This window comes from Agelaius tricolor, unplaced genomic scaffold (genome assembly GCF_023055355.1).
Source record: "Agelaius tricolor isolate 1412-34295 unplaced genomic scaffold, bAgeTri1.0.p SCAF_57, whole genome shotgun sequence".
Lineage (NCBI taxonomy): Eukaryota > Metazoa > Chordata > Aves > Passeriformes > Icteridae > Agelaius > Agelaius tricolor.
The window spans coordinates 325,024-341,520 of record NW_027269317.1 but is presented as its reverse complement, the minus strand read 5'-3'; the positions used below and the strand labels follow the sequence as shown (position 1 = coordinate 341,520).

At 53.5% G+C, this 16,497-nt stretch overlaps 1 protein-coding gene and 1 pseudogene across 1 annotated transcript; both read left to right on the top strand.

The window, feature by feature from the left end:
* The window catches only part of LOC139604941 (zinc finger protein 418-like), a 284,346-nt pseudogene that overhangs the window by 201,182 nt on the left and 66,667 nt on the right, over window positions 1-16,497 (top strand).
* On the top strand, window positions 1,910-14,887 carry LOC139604882 (serine/threonine-protein kinase PAK 3-like). Its single transcript, XM_071456197.1, has 13 exons — window positions 1,910-1,918; window positions 2,555-2,660; window positions 4,989-5,651; window positions 5,843-5,906; window positions 6,737-6,785; window positions 7,828-7,937; window positions 8,695-8,812; window positions 9,206-9,305; window positions 9,724-9,920; window positions 10,830-10,967; window positions 13,906-14,051; window positions 14,090-14,241; window positions 14,883-14,887. The coding sequence occupies exons 1-13, from the start codon at window positions 1,910-1,912 to the stop codon at window positions 14,885-14,887; spliced, it is 1,857 nt and encodes a 618-aa protein (XP_071312298.1).

The window sequence follows — 16,497 nt, the reverse complement described above, 5'->3', positions numbered from 1 at the left end:
ATGCAGTCCTTGCTGGAGAGCGCGGCCAAAAATGGAGAAAAGATGAACGGCCAGCAGAACAAATCCTATAACACCATGGACCAGCCCCTGGGAACCCAAACCAATTCATGTCAGGAGCCACGGAACCGATTTCTCATTTCAGTGGCATCATTAGATTACAAGCTGCCCTGGGAATAACCAACCAGACAGCTCCAGCTCCTGACCTTCCTGCTGAGCAATCCCTGAAATGAGGAACATTTCAGTGGATTGGTCAGCCGTCCGCGACTGACGGCACCATCGCCCAATCGCAGCCAGGGGCGGGCTCTGCACACGGCACAGCCTCGCCCCGCGCTCTCAGGGCCCCCCGGGCTGCGTGAGGGCAGAGCCGGAGATGAGGAACAGCCCTGGAACGGGCCCGGGCCCGAGGGGATTGAGCTGAAAACACAAACAAACTTCTACGCACCTCCCGCCACGGCTTTCCCGAAGCACTGCGGCTTCTGGGGCTCCGGTCAGCGAGAAGCCCCGGAGCCTCACTACTGCTACCTCTAATTAGGAGCATCAAGGAATCGCTTTGATTTCCCCCAAAAAGGGAAAACTGCCCCAGCCCTGTGGATGAGTGGGCGAGGGGAGAGATTTCTGACAGAAAACTCCAAAAACTCAGAGCAGGATAATGAGAAGTAAGTGAAGAGCCTTAAATCCAGCCTTCCCCCACGCCTCCCTCCTTCCAGCTGCACCTCCTACCCCGGCAGTGCCGGAGACAGGGAATGGGGCCGTGCTCACTTCATGCCCCGGGGCTTCTCCCTCTGCTCAGGGACAGGAGCCGTTCCCCTGCTGCACCCTGGGCTCTCTCCCACCGGAGACTTCTCCAGGAACTTCTCCAAGCTGAGTCCATCCCACGGGGCACAGCCACCCTCCAAGTGCTGCAGCGTGGGTCACTGTGCCCCGGGGTCAGTCCTGCCAGGACAGGCTGCTCCAGCGGGGCCCCTCTGGCCACGGGGGCACAGCCTCCTCTCAGGCATCCCCGTGCTCCAGCGTGGCTGCTCCGGGACCTGCAGGGGGATCTCTGCATCCCCATGGATCTGCAGGGGGATCTCTGCATCCCCATGGATCTGCGGGGGGATCTCTGCATCCCCATGGATCTGCGGGGGGATCTCTGCATCGGGCACCGCCGTTTTTGGAGGCACCAGGAATAGGCTGAGCTCTGCCTGAAGCTCTTCTCACATTCCCCACACCCTTCCCGGCACAGGGAAGCTTTTACCTCCTCACAGCTCCCCAGGCTGGGTTGGCAGCCCCTCCTCATGTGGGATCTCTGGGGCTTTTCCTCCCCATTGGATTCCTGCGCCGTGGAGCCATTCCAAATGGCCTCTTCCACGAAGTTCTGTGGCAGGGATTTGTTCTCCCTGGTCTCTGTCTGCAGCTCAGTGCGTGAGGGAGGAAGGACAAGGAGAGGAAGAGACAGGGAGAAGGGAAAAGGAAAAGGCAGGAGGAGAGGAAGGAGATGGGAAAGGAACATAGATGGATGTAGGACAGAATGAGGAGAAGAAGGAGGGTGGACAAGGAGAAGATGGGATTTGCCTCCATGCCAGAGGGAAGGGGAAGGAGATCCCCCCAGTCCATCCCTGGCAGGATGGCGTTGGCAGTGAGGCTGTCCTGCAGCGATGCTGGGCTGGGAGATGGAGCAGCAGGGAGGGGAAAGGGGCAGTGATTCCTCCTGCCCTGCCTGGCTGTCCCAGTCTGGAGCGTCCTGGCGCTGCCGAGGCCCTTGGAGCGTCCGGCACTCAGGAGCCCGGAGCTCACGGCTGCTTTATAAAGCTGACAAAGTCGGCAGGATGGGTCTGGGTATGCTCTGCAGCAAACTGGGTTTATTGGTACAGGAACAGGGGACAGGTAAGGTTCATCTACAACCGGCAAATGTTCATGCACTTCGACAATGACGTGGGTCAGTACAAGGACCGGGAGAGATCCCTCAGCAAATCCCGCACGGGCACAACAGACCCAGCCTGGACACAGGGAGGGAATTTATTACCAACCAAATCACAGCAGCACAAGGAGAAGGGAAAGAAATCTCTCCAGCACCTTCCCCCTACCCAATGGGGATCACCCAGAACAGGGGTCACCAGGGCTCTGCCCAACGGGGATCACTGGGGATCATCCAGCACGGATCCTCCCATGGGGGATGGAGCTGGAGCAGCACACGAAGCTCTTCCGACACTCGGGACACTCGCAGGGCCTCTCCCTGGTGTGGAAGTGCTGGTGAGTGACGATCTCTGAATCCCATTTGAAGCTCTTCTGACATTCCAAGCACTCCTAGGGCCATTCCCCAGTGTGGATCTTGTGGTGCTTGCTCAGGTCAGAGGTCCCACTGAAGCTCTTCCCACATTCCTCACACTCCCAGGGCCTCTCCCCAGTGTGGATGTTCAGGTGTTCCATCAGGGTGGAGCTGTAGCTGAAACCCTTCCCACATTCCAAGCATTTGTGGGGCTTCTCCCTGCCATGAGGCTTCTCCACCAGCTCTGAGCTCTGCCTGGATCTCAGGCTGCCTTCCTGGCTCAGGGGGGCTCTTTCCTCCCTGCAGCTCCCTGGGCTGGGTTTGCAGCCCCTCCTTGTGCGGAATGTCTGGGCCTTTTCCTCCTCCTCCATCTGGCCACATCTTGGGAATGACAGATCCTGGTTTGGGGGAAACCAAGGTGGGAGCGCCTTGGAGTAGAGGCTCCTCCTGGCCAGGTCCATCTCTAGAAGTCAGCAGGAGTCTTGTGTCCATGAAAATCCCCACAATGTCAAGATTCAGCCCCAAAAAACTCTCCCAGCAGTTCCCTATTGCTGATCTCTCCACTTTTGGGTTCCAGAGGTTTCCTTTCCTTAGGATCATGGGGGTCCAATGGTTCCAGGGCTTCTCCATTCTCTGGCGTCCTGCTCAGGGATGATCCAGGGCCTTTTGGGGGTCCATGGGGGCCCTTCTCCCCTGATGCTCTACTCTGAGATCCCAGGGGTCCCAGGGGTCCCTCCTCTCCAGGCTCCCCCCCTTTCCAGTCTGCCGGGGTCCCCCAGCTCTGGGATCGCCCCTCTCTGCTCTCCCCACTCTGGGGGTCCCAGGGGTTCCCCTCCTCTGCTCTCCCGGGGGTCCCCAGGACCAATGTCCTCCCCTGCCCATACTGGGCAATGGCCACGTGGGCCCCCAAAGATCCCCCAAGGGGCTCAGCTTTGGGCTCCTGCAAAATCCAAACCTACACACACAGAGAAAACAAAACCTCCCAGAGACACCAGATGATATTTGGGGTCAATTCCACAATCTGCGAGCTCCAAACACACCCCAATAAAAAACCCTCTCAGGGAGCCCCCGACAGATTTGGGACGACCTCCCCCTCCCCGCTCACCTGCAGGACGAGGTGGGGGCGATGGTCCCGTGGCTGCGGCCACAGGGGGCACTGGAACCTCCTGTTCCTGCTCCTGCTCCTCCTCTTCCTGCTCCTCCTTTTCCTCTCTCCCTCCTCCTCCTCCTCCTTCCTAATGCCACCTCCTCCCCAGTTCCTGCCTTCTGTGTATTTAGACTGGAGAACCTTGCTTGTTTTTAGAACTAGAACAAAGATCCCAGATGGAGCAAGGCTTGCTGCTTTTAGTCAGAATTATCAGTGACTAAAGGTCACGTTTCCTTTGCTTTGGTCCTGTCCTTGTTCTCCTCAGTGTTCAGTCTGGGCTATGGGGTGTCCTTGTTTGCTGCATTTTGAGTTCCTCTTGCATCCTTTGGGCCATGGGCTGTGCCCTGGGAGGGTTCTTTGTGCTCCTTTGTGACACAGGAGAACCTTCCAGGCGGTTTCTGCGTGAGCTGCTGCTGGGATGTCACAGGAATAGTGCCACGTCCCCGTGGTGTTCCCGTTGCTGTGGGACACGGAGGCCTCAGTGCCCAGAGTGGCTCTGGGCTCGCTGCCGGAGGATCCTCCTGCCCGAGGCATTCTCAGCAGCCAGCCCAGCCCTGTCCTTCTGTGCTTGCAGGGCTACAGGCTGCAGGCGTGTGCAGCGCAGCCAAAATGATCCAGCACGTGGCTGCTGCAGTTTGCACTCTGTACTCTGTGGCTTATTCGGGGTATTTTTTAACCCACTTGGCACGTAAGTTGAGGTTTTCCCTCGGTGCAGCATCTGTGGCTTTGGGCTTGCTGTGTGCTTTCTGTTCTTCCTCTGGAGCTGAGTTGACTTTGGAACCAAATGGCCATGAAGACACCATTGCTTTGGGAGAGCTCCTGCCAGCAGCTGCAGCTGAAAAAGGGGGTGTCTGCAGCCAGCGGGGCGTGCACAGCACCTGCAATGAGCCCTGGGGGGTTCTGTTCCCTCAAGCAGGGAGTCTGTGCCAGTTCCATCTGAGCCTGGAACTGCCTCCGTTTGCTGCTCAAGCCAAGAACTGACCCAGCCCAGTGTTTTGTGCTTGTTCTCTTGCTTGCTGTGGGAAGGGACTGTGGCTCCTGGAGGGATGCAGTGAAAGCAAAATGCTCTCTTGGGGTTGCCTTGCTCCGTGGCATTTCCCAGCACTGGCAGTTTTTCTCCTAACAGCATCTGGTTCATGTTCCCTCTCCCATTGCAGGGCACCTCATGTCTGCATTCCGAGCAGCTCCTCCTTCGGTGAGTGGGAAAGGAACCTTTGGTGTTTGGAATTGTGCAGCAAGTTGTGAGCTCGGCATGTGGCAGTCGAGGGCCAGCCTGGGAGGCTGAAGGAAAGTTCCTGTCAGTGTCTTTGCAGCAGCAGCAGCAGCAAAGGGATCCCTGGCAGTTTTCTCCTTTTCTGCTGAAGAGCTTTTGAAGAGCTGCAGGTCTGGTTTTGCAGGCAGAGGATTGCTTGCTGGCTTTAGCCATGGTGGAATATCGAATTCCCAACAATAAGTGGCAATGTCAACTTTAGCCCATTGTTAGTTGGAACAGCTCCAAACCCCATTTCTGCGTAGTGCAGCTGGATGTGCAGCTGAGGATAAATAAGGTGATAACTGAGATAGAACTTCCTGTCCCTCACGCTGCCGTCTGTCCACAGGGCACAAAAGCAGCACCAGCACCTCCTGGGGCTCCCTCTGCTTACGAAGAGGAGGCCAAAGAGGAGGAAGACAGCAGTGAGCTTCCCGCTGCTCTGGGGGACGATGGTGAACTTCCCTCAGCGCCGGGAGATGACAGTGAACTTCCCGCTGCTCTGGGAGACGAGGGCGAACATCCCGCGGGGTGGGAATGCAACGGCGAGGCTCCCGCGGGGTGGGACAAGGACAGGGGACATCTCCCGGCCTGGGACGAGGACGGTGGATGTCCCCTGGTGTGGGACCAGAGTGGCCAAGCTCCCACGGAGTGGGAGGAGGACAATGGACATCTCCCAGTGTGGGATGAGGATGGAGGACATCCTGTGGCTTGGGAAGAGGAGAGTGAACATCTCCCAGCATGGGAAGTGGACAGCGAACATCCCCTGGCTTGGAAAGAGGATGGCGAACCTGCAGTGTTTTGGGATGAGGATGGAGAAGCTGCAGCATTTTCGGAAGAGGATGGAGAAGCTCCCTCTGCTTCGGAAGAGGACAATGAACCTCCCTCCGCTGTGGGATCCTGGGCTGAACATTCTGACAGCAGCACAGCCGGGCAGCCAGAGGGGAGAGGGGAGTGGTGCCTGATGCAGCTGAGTACGTCTGCTCTGTTCCTGGGTGCCCGAGCAGGTGCTGTGTGTGTGTCTGGGCATCAGCTGCACCCAGTGTTGCTCTGCAGCTGAATGTCACCGAGTCATTTATTGTCCTTCCCCAGCTGACACCAAGGGGCTCACGGCCCCAGGGAGTGGGGCTGCTTCTGGCTCTGCTGCAAGGCGGGGTCTCACTCTGGGAGGGAGCGTCTTCCACGTGGTTTCTTTCAGGGAACACCGTGAGCGAGGAGGAGCCTGCCGAGAAATACCTGGAAGTGGAGCAGATTGGCCAAGGGTAAGTGCACGGCAGCTACTGTTGCACAAGCAGGGCCGGGTGTTGTGCTGGTGCAGGATCGAGTGAGAAGTCAGGAGAGCTCCAAGCACCTTCAGACACTGGGCTACCATCCTGCTGTCTCTCAGTCCTGATCAGAATTGATAACTGTGGTCAGAAGGTGCCGTCAAAGGCCCCTGAGGCTGGCAGTGTCCTGCCTGCAGCAAGGAGCAGGACCTGGAAGATCTTCTGTCCCTGGAACTGGATTGCCTAAAAGAGCAACTCACCATCTGGTGACTGTCAGAAAACAGTTCTCAAGAAGATTTCTTTCAAATATTTTCCTTCAAAAAATATCCACTGGTCAGGATTATCAACCTAATGGTTTAGAAACAGAAACCAGAGATGAACTAATAAGTGCTCTATTCTAGCACAGGTAGCAGACCCCATCCATTCAGTAACAGGCACAGAGCTGATGCACTCTGGGGGAAAAAGCATCACCTGCCTGATGGCAGGGCCCTTGTGGAACCTGCAGGTCTTAGGCAGGAAATGGAAAAGGATGAAATGCATTCTTTTCCAGTTCTTTAGACAGCCATTTCTCACCTCAGGTTTTGAACTAAAGCAATTCAGGGTGGACATTGGGATTCGCTCCAGCCCAATTCCTTCATGTTGGGTCTCAGTTTTCTCCTGCACACCTTGCATGGCAGAGGGATGGTGGCTGCTGTGCTGTTGTTGGAAGGGTCGATGCACCCAGGTGTTTGTGAATGCTGCAGGCAGCAGAGATCTCCTGTCTGGGCTGGCTTTCCCTGCCAGGGCCTAAAGCGCTGCTTCTTTCTTCTCTGCTGTTTTGTCTCCAGGGCTTTTGGAACCGTTTATAAAGGACTCGACAGGGCCGCTGGAGGAGAGGTCAGTGCCAACACGCCCAGCACGCCTGGCAGCTCTCCAGGGCTTTCCCCTCTGCTGGGAGCTGTGGCTGCAGCTTTGGGGGCCAGCAGAGCTTTCCTGCCCAGGCTGCTCCTCTGAAGGCAGAGCAGTGTCAGCCTGCAGAGCACAGCTGGGACAGACTTGGTCCTTCTGAAGCACCAAAGGAATGCAAGGAGGGCAGCGGTGTCTGTCAGAGCAGGACACGCTGGCTTGGCCTTCATATCTAAAAGTGTGAATGCATCAGCTGCTGGAGACTGAGGCCCAATTTATCTTCATCCCAACCTCAGACAGGAACATTATTTAGCTATTCTTAGCTAAAGTATAACATTATTATTATTTCCATCCTGCCTTTCATCTTCAAAGGATACCTCAAGGCCTAATTAGGGAGAGATCCTGCTTGGGCTCAGTTTGGGGTTTTAGTCCTACTTCAGCTGTTCACAGAGAGAGAGGGAGAGAAATGAGGAGATGGATATCCAGAGCAAAGCTCTCTCCTAAACCCTGAAGTTGTGTTTGGTCTGGTGTCAGTGACAGCCTGTGACAGGGATCACCTGAGCAATGGGTGTGCGTGTCTGCTTTGTTGTGCAATCCCAAACAGAGCAGCTGGATCTGAAATCATGACCAAATCCCATAGAATTGCTAAGGGGTTCCTGGCTGTTTTGCTCTGTTTTCACAGAACCAGAATTACCTCCTGCTTGCAAAATGTGTTTGAATAATAATAGTAGGAGTGTTGAGGCCATTTGAGAAGACTGTAGGTGCAGAGAATGTTGTTAGAGCTTTGAGGCTGACAGCTGAGGGACCATTTCTGCAGAGCTTGCAAGGCCAAATGTCTCTGGCCATGTGTCCTGTAAGCAGCCCCCAGCTGGCAGAGCAATGGGCTGTGGGAATGGCCCTTGCTGAGCTCTGGTGTCCCATCCCAAGGCAGTTTGGCACAGCCCGGCTCCGTCGCTCCACAAAGACTCGCTCCGTGTTTGCTGTGGCCTCCTGCCACAGACTCCTCCAGTTCAAGGCTGCAATGTCCCTTCAGGTGGCCATCAAGAAAATGAGTCTCAGAGGGCAGAACAGGGAACGAGCTGTGAATGAGATCCTGCTCCTGAAGGACAAGAAGAACCCCAATATTGTCAACTCTTTGGACAGGTGAGTGATTCAGCTCTGATCCCGAGCCTGGGCCCTGCGTTAACCTTTCCTGGCATCAGGAGTCTGTAGCCTGTTTTGAAAATGCCTGACCCAGCCACATCTTCCCAAACCAACAGCCTGGCAGTTCACTCCCTCCACGTGCTTTTGTTGCTTTGCTTTGGTTTTTCCTTCAAGTTGACCCCGTTTGCTGTGTCTCCCAGCAAGTGCTGATAAACCACAGCAGAAATTATTTCCCTTGGCTTCTTCTTCCCAGCCCTTTTCTATTGCTAAAGATGCCAGTAAGACCAGGTTCTTGTTTCCAGAAATGCCTCATTTGCCCATTTTTCACTGGCCTTGCCTGTTTCTGAAGGGACTTTCTGAAAGGTTTTCTGACTGCTTTTGTCCCAAGTGCTGCACGGCCTCCTCCCCTGGATAACCCTGGCAGTTGTGTTGCCTTGTTCTGGAGGGAATGGTGGAACTGATGAGTTCAGAAGCTGAACCAGCTGGGGCCAAGGGTTGTGATTCCATATTGATCTGGGCTGTTGCTAAACTGCATTTTTCACCTGCTTGCCATCCAAAGCCTCTCCTTTCTCAGAGGTGTCTCCTTCCCCTTTAGACTGTGCAGATTCCAAGGGCTGTGCAGCCTGGCAGGAATGTCTCTCCATCTGATTCTGTCCTCACTGACAAGTGACCTGGAAACAAAACTCCCCTCCAGGCTTTTCCATGGGGGAATTGAGCTCTGCACTTTCATCTCCATGCCATTGTTTTCCTCTTCCAGCTTCCTTGTGGATGGAGATCTCTGGCTGGTGATGGAATACATGGATGGAGGAACTTTGCGGGACGTTGTCAGACAGACACGCATGGCTGAAGGAGAGATGGCAGCTGTCAGTCGGGAGGTGAGGGATCCTGCTTGTCACTCCCATGGCTGGGACACGATGGTCCTTCCAAACAGGGTGTGAGAACAGGAGTGGCTCCATGCTCAGGGCTTTGTTTCTGAGTTGTTTTTATGAGCTGGAGAAGAAAGAGCCTCTGCAGTGAACGGCCTGCCAGCATCACTGCACTTCTACTGTGTTCTTGTTCTCTCTCCTGCTGTTGTGGTACTCTCTTTCTGGCTTGGATTTGATTTGCTGTTCTCAGCTTTGCCTTGAGCCGTTTGCCTGGAGCTTGTGTGCACTGCACTCCTGGCCTGTCACAGCAAAGCTGCTGCTGGCAGAATTCTGAGCTGTCCTTTCTGGTGTGATATATTCCAGCCATTGGTTTTTGCCCTTGTGTTTCTTGTTCTCTCTCAGTGTCTGCAGGGCCTGGATTTCCTCCATTCCAACCGGGTGATCCACAGGGATCTGAAGAGCTCCAACATCCTCCTGGGCATGGACGGCTCTGTCAGGCTGGGTGGGTGTTCCTGGCCAGGCACGGCGCTCCCGGGCTGCGGGGCTGGGGCTGCTTCCCAGGGAGGGCCAGAGCCCCACAAGGGCTGCTGGGGGCACTGCCCGGCCCCTGCTGCCAGCTGAGAGCGGCTGCCCCTGCAGAGAGCTCAGGAGAGGAGCAGGGGGCCAGCAGTGCCTTTGCTCTGGCCATGGCCCTTCCAGAGGGGCAGCAGTGGGAATCTAAAGCTCCAAGGGAATCAGTAAAAGCCACTGCAGGAAAGCTGAGGGTTTCTTGAAGGGCCCAGTTCCATCTTTCCTTGGCTACAGCCCTGAGGGCTTTTCCAGCTGACTTCACTACTACACTCTCAGACTGAGCGTGGGGAATCTTTGTGCTTGGTTTCCTCATTGCAGCTGCCTTTGACAGGGTTTCTTTCTGTCCTCAGCTGATTTTGGCCTCTGCGCTCAGCTCAGCCCTGAGCAGGACCAGCGCAGCTCCATGGTGGGCACTGCTCACTGGATGGCCCCAGAAGTTGTGACCAGATCTCCTTATGGCCCCAAGGTGGACATCTGGTCCTTCGGCATTGTGACCATCGAGATGGTGGAAGGAGAACCTCCTTACTTCAGGGAAACGGCGGCCATGGTAAGAGGCAAATTCTGCAGTGGCTGCAGAGGCTGTGAGCACAGGGGGACCCTGCACTGGGAGCAGCAGCTGGAGGTTTCTGCACATGGGAAGGGAATTCCCAGAGGACTTGTGCCTCCACACAGACGAATATTCTGCAATCTCCAGCAACAATTTGCTTTGGGCTTTTCGTTGTTGCAGCTCTTCTAGCTGAGAGGATGACCTTGAAATATGAAGCAAGTGCATCAGCTCTAATGTTATCTTGCAAGAAAACCCCACACCATCCGCAAATCCCAGCCCCAAACCCAACAAGATTTCTGCAGGAGTTTCTAAAAGACATTTTGCAAGATGATCACCCCCCTGATTCTTCTCACTGGGAAACTTGTTGAAAACATGAAGATGATGGTTTAACATCCCCATAGTCTAACATATTTCTTTCCTAGTCCAAGCTACTTTTTCTGTGTCACCAAGCCTGAGCTTTCAGCATCACAAACCTCCTGTTTCTTGCCTGGCAGTTTCTGGGATGGGGCATCAGGAATGCATTTACTTGAGTGTCAGTGGCACTGCAGAGATGCACTTGATGGAAGAATCCTCTGAAATAATACAGGCAGACCACAGTGACTCTGGAAAATGGCCTGTAAAGCTGGTGTCCATATTTGGAGAAGCAAAATGGGCTATTTCTGATGGAGGTTCCTACTAACAAAGCCAGCCAATGAAACTGGCTCTCAAGGCGAGATCATTTGGATGTTGCAGTGGCTGTGGCAGCCCCAGAGTTTGGGTTTTTTGCTTGGCATAGCAAAATGAGCTCTGAGCAGCATCTCTGGCAGGGAGGAAAGTGGCCCTGGAGCTGGGGCTGAGGCCCCGGGGTGGATGTGAGCCCGTGTGGGTGTGAAGGGAGCTGGCAGAGCGCTGAGTTTGCTTTCCCTGCAGGCTCGCGCTCTGATCCGGCAGAACGGGACCCCGCAGCTGCAGGAGCCCCGGCGCCTGTCGGCTCTGCTGCGGGACTTCCTCGAGTGCAGCCTGGAGCCGGACGAGGAGCGGCGCTGGGCTGCCCAGGAGCTGCTGCAGGTGAGAGCCAAGGGCTGCAGGGGAAGCAGCAGCGCCAGGGAGGGGTTTTCTTGTGGGGCCCCCTCCGATAGTCTCCAGCCTCGCTGCGTTCCACGCGCAGAGCGAGCAGAATCCTCGCCCGCTGTGGCCTGGCAGGCTCCTTTCGAGCTCATCTGGACCTGGTGCCCCACAGCGAGCAGGGACATCTTCAAGCAGCTCAGGGGCCTCAGAGCCCTGCCTGACCTGAGCTTGGATGTTTCCAGGCAGGAGGCACCTCCCACATCTCTGGGCACCTCCTGTCAGTGTTTCCCCACTCTCCTGGTTAAAAAATTCTTCCTTAGATCTAATCTGAGCCTGCTTCCCTCGATTTTCAAACCATTTCCCTGTCCCTCTCCTGGAACAGAGCCTGTGAGGAACTTGACTCTGGAAAGTAACAGTTCATTTCTTTATTTTTTATCCTTTGGACAGCACCCATTTTTATCATCAGCCAAGCCTCTCTCCAGCCTGACCCCTCTGATCACTGCAGCAAAGAACCTGAGGGAGCAGCAGAGCAGATGAAGCACTTGAGGACAGCTTCTTCTTACAGTAGTTAGGACAATTAGTTAGTCATGGTAGTTAGCATTGCTAGTTAGTCATGGTAGTTAGCACTGGTAGTTAGTTAGGGTAGTTAGCATTGCTAGTTAGTTATGGTAGTTAGAGCAGCCTGATTGTTATGAAAGTTTTATGAATAAAAACTCTCTTAAACCTCAACTCCCCTGACGTGTCCCTTCCCTCTCCCGCTGTGACTCAGCTGCACGGAGCAATGTGAGGGGAGGGCGGGCCCAGCCTGGCCCAGAGCTGAGCCCCAGCAGAGCCCTGGCAGAGCCCAGAGCAGCCTCGGCACCTGCAGAGTCCGCCTGGAAGGAGGCGCTTGGAGCCTTCTCGGCTGCACCCGGCTCTTGGCTACAAACTGTGTGTGCTGGAAAATGCCACCGGCTCTGCAGGAGGGCAGAAGGGGCCCGGGGAAGGCCCAGGTGCTCCATGCAAGGGAAAAACCTGCCCTGGGTTTGTTATAAATAACTAGGTAGTGCTGGCTTTTGCTATTATGTATTGACTTCTGCAAAATATTCTTAATCACAACAATTTTGATAGAGTACAGTTTGTAATAACTTTTCACTGCTTTTGCTATAGTATAATTTGTCAGTATTTGTGGCCAATGCCCTGGCCCCTGTGTAGCTCATATCCTCAGAACATCATTTATGGATGATATTTCAGTTTGAGGACAGTGTGAAAAACATACATTATAGTTTTGGCTTTTGCAAAATATTCAAGTGGATGCCATGTGTTGTGCATTAGAATGTTAACTTTTACAGAAGTAGCCATAGTTGTGAAATAAGAACTAATGCTTTTATTTTTGTAACTAACTGACAATAACAACTCAGAGATATTTGTGAAAGAGCTAATGTTCATTTAAAGTACTTGTGGAAGTAGCTAAAAGCGTCTGCATGGTCAGATAACATCTAAGGAGGGGATGTGATGAGGCCCCTGCCACTGACCCTTCCACTGTCAATAACTGTCACCTGCTGAAACCACAGAACAGGGGCCCTTGTGAGGCAGTGACACACAACCCTCAAAACAGCAATCCACGATTCCTGCACGTGCTCTAAAAAGGCAAGTTGGGGGTCAAACCAACCTAAAGAATTCCTGTAACATGTAAATGAGTTCAAGGAAATGTTTGAATATGTATAATCATTATGAATATGTATTTGAACAATACAATGGAGAAACTAGACAAGAAGAGTTGCTGTGGTTAACCAGTGTGCCTCTGGCCATTGCCAACACCCAGCGCTGTTACTGATTTGTCCCTTATTAGTCCTTATTAAACTTTCAAAAATTCTAAAGAGTGAGGCTCATTTCTCACAAAACCCAAGGTGCTCACCCCTTGTTCTTCCCCCAAAGTCAGGATTTGTCAATCCTAAATTTTGTCTGGACGGAGGAGAAGGAGGCTGCGAGGAAAAGGAAGATGCACTGGTGTGGAGGCCCATGGGAGTCTCAATCTCCCACCCGTGTAGGACTGGTCCCCAATAAGAAGAATAGATTTCAAGGTTATGGTGACAAGCTTGCTTCTCCTATAGATCTTTGCCGGCACATGCTGATTTTTGGAAAGTTATGTTACCCCATTGGCCTGTTGGCCTAATTACCTTAGTTCACCGCTATTACCCATCTTTGATTAGCCCCTTGCTCTCTGTCCCTCCATTGGCCCCAGTTTACTGCATTCCTCTGCCCCTGTTTCCCTATTAGCTGTCCCGACCCTTAACCCCTCCTTTGCCCCATTTCCCCCATATCCATTGGACCCTGACCCTCAGCTCCACCCTCACTACCCCATATAAAAACCCCCTGTGCCCTCAGCTTGCACCCTGTCTTTGTGCCTGGACCCTGTTCAGCTCTGTCCCCTGTTCCTGTACCAATAAACCCAGTTTGCTGCAGAGCATACCCAGACCCATCCTGCCGACTTTGTCAGCTTTATAAAGCAGCCGTGAGCTCCGGGCTCCTGAGTGCCGGACGCTCCAAGGGCCTCGGCAGCGCCAGGACGCTCCAGACTGGGACAGCCAGGCAGGGCAGGAGGAATCACTGCCCCTTTCCCCTCCCTGCTGCTCCATCTCCCAGCCCAGCATCGCTGCAGGACAGCCTCACTGCCAACGCCATCCTGCCAGGGATGGACTGGGGGGATCTCCTTCCCCTTCCCTCTGGCATGGAGGCAAATCCCACCTTCTCCTTCTCTGCCCTCCTTCCTCTCCTCATTCTGTCCTTCATCCATCTATGTTCCTTTCCCATCTCCTTCCTCCCTTGTTCCTTCTTGTTCCTTCCTCTCCTCCTGCCTTTTCCTTTTCCCTTCTCCCTGTCTCTTCCTCTCTTTGTCCTTCCTCCCTCACGCACTGAGCTGCAGACAGAGACCAGGAAGAACAAATCCCTGCCACAGAACCTCGTGGAAGAGGCCATTTGGAACAGCTCCACGGCGCAGGAATCCAATGGGGAGGAAAAGCCCCAGAGATCCCACATGAGGAGGGGCTGCCAACCCAGCCTGGGGAGCTGTGAGGAGGTAAAAGCCTCCCTGTGCCGGGAAGGGTGTGGGGATTGTGAGAAGAGCTTCAGGCAGAGCTCAGCCTATTCCTGGTGCCTCCAAAAACGGCGGTGCCAGATGCAGAGATCCATGGGGATGCAGAGATCCCCCTGCAGATCCATGGGGATGCAGAGATCCCCCTGCAGCCCCCAGAGCAGCCACGCTGGAGCACGGAGGATATCCCGCCGAGGCTCGGTGGGAGTGTGGGCAGGGTCTGCTGCCGGAATCGGCAGAGGGGGATCTTCCCGTGGAGACCGAGCCGGAGCGTGGGCAGCCCCCACATGGCTTATGGCGGCTGATCCGGCAGCTCCCGGCAGAGAAAAGGCAGGTGGGAGACCCCGGCAGCAGCAGCGGCGGTGCCCAGCGCAGCTGGCACGGGCAGGGCAGCCGGGGATGGGATGGCTGGGACCCGGCCTCGGTGCGGTCGGCGCGGTGACCTCGGCCCACGCGGCAGGACAGAGCAACCCCCATCTTCCCCAGCATGGCCGGCAGAGCGGCCGCGGGCCGGGCAGTGGGAGCAGGGCACACAAATTCACCGCCAGCGCCGGGGCAGGTGGAGCTGCCCTGGGCAGTGAGCCCGCACCTGGGATGGAAACCGGGGCAGGCGGAGCTGAGGCGGGCAGCGAGCCGGGACCCGGGACAGGCGCCTCGGCCGCGAACGGAGGGGGCAAGAGCTGCAGAGGATCCCACTCTCTTTCTGACTTTTCCTCTTGTTCCCCTCCCTTTCATTTCCCCTTGTTCTCTTCCTGTTTTGTCTCGGGGGTTTCTCATGCTTTAAAGATTTTTATTCTCCTAAAATCTCCTGTCTAACCTATGGCATATTCTCTTTCTTCTAGATTAAACGGTTTTTTTTACAAATAAATCCAGAGCCTAACAAATCTAAACTTCTGCTTGGATGCTTTGAAATGGTCGACGAGCTAACTCACGACCTCCTAATGTTGTTTTTCTCATCACCTTTTTATTTATCCTTTGGCAAATTAAGCGTCTTTCAGTAACTTGCTTTGCTACTCCAAAAATCCCAGTGCACCCATAGTTCCTTAAAAAATGATCACACAAAGCTTGAGTACCCCAGTGGGTTTTCTGATGCATGTCTTCTAATATTTTCCTAGTAACCATTTTATTAAGTAATTGTCTTCCATCAAGAAGTTTCCATTTCCCTGATTTATCTTGTTCACTTCCTGTCTTGTTTCATTCTTTTTTCTCGGCTTCCCTAAACTTTGGAATTTCCAGTTTTTCCTCGTTTGGAGTTAATATTAACATAACTCACTCAGCTCCACTTTCTGCTGCATCCTTGGCTTCGTCATCTGCCAAATTATTTCCTCTTATTTCTGGGGTCTTTCCCTTTTGGGGTTCCTTAATATGTACTATAGCTATCTCTTTTAGGTAATTTTAATGCCTCTAAAACCTCTGAAATAAGTTCCTCATGTACTAAACCTTTTCCTCTTGAATTAAGTAATCTTTTTCCTTTCCAAATTTTTAAAGGTATGTACTACTCTAAAGACATACCTTCAATCAGTAGATATGGTTCCTTTATTTTGTGTTAAATATTCTAGTGCTCTTTTTAAAGTATACAATTCACGAGTTTGAGCTTACTAGTTTAAGGTTAATTTCCCTTTTTCCATAGTTTGCATGTTGTTCCCATCAACTACTACATACCCTGTACTTTCTCCTTTTGCAAGGAGTTGTATCTCTGTTACCTAACATAACTCCCAAAGGGCTATTTTTTTTTCTTTTTTTTTTCCCTGTAATCCAACTTTCTGGTTTTCTGTCTCATTTTTCAAGATCTTATCTATTCATCATCTGCCTCTGTTTTTCACTTTCACTAACAACCTAAATACCACTTTTCCTTCAACTACACACTTAAAAAACCTTTTTCTCACACTACTTTCAGTGCAATACACCTCCCTCCAAGGAGATATAGTGAAGCTTAAAATGCACAATCTACATTACATATACTTTGATTTGTCTACATTCACTCGCTTCTATTTCTCATTCACTTCCACACATTCTTTCACACGCTCAGGACACAAAGTGGATCCCTGTTGACAGAGAATCGCGGCTCCCTGTGGCCCCCTCCCCTTGGCGTTGGCCTCTGGGTCTCAGTATCTCCCGGCCTCCTGGGAGGGCCCTGACTCTGCTGCCTCCGGTGCCCGTTCACCTGTGAGGCTGATTTGTGTCACTCACACTCTTCAGCTACGGCCCCCTCACAGGCCCGGGGGGACAATGGCCCGTTTGCAGTCACACACATGCTCTGTCGCAGCCCCCACCCACCCAAGGGACAATGGCTTATTTGTGGGTCACACATTCCTCTTTCCACAGCCCCTCCTTCCCACCTGCCCGGGAAGCTGAGGCTGATTTTGTGTGTGACTCACTCTCACACACACAACAACAATAAGGTACCTTTTACTTTCACATCACCTATTACAAGTTTAGGTATTTCTGGCCAGTCCT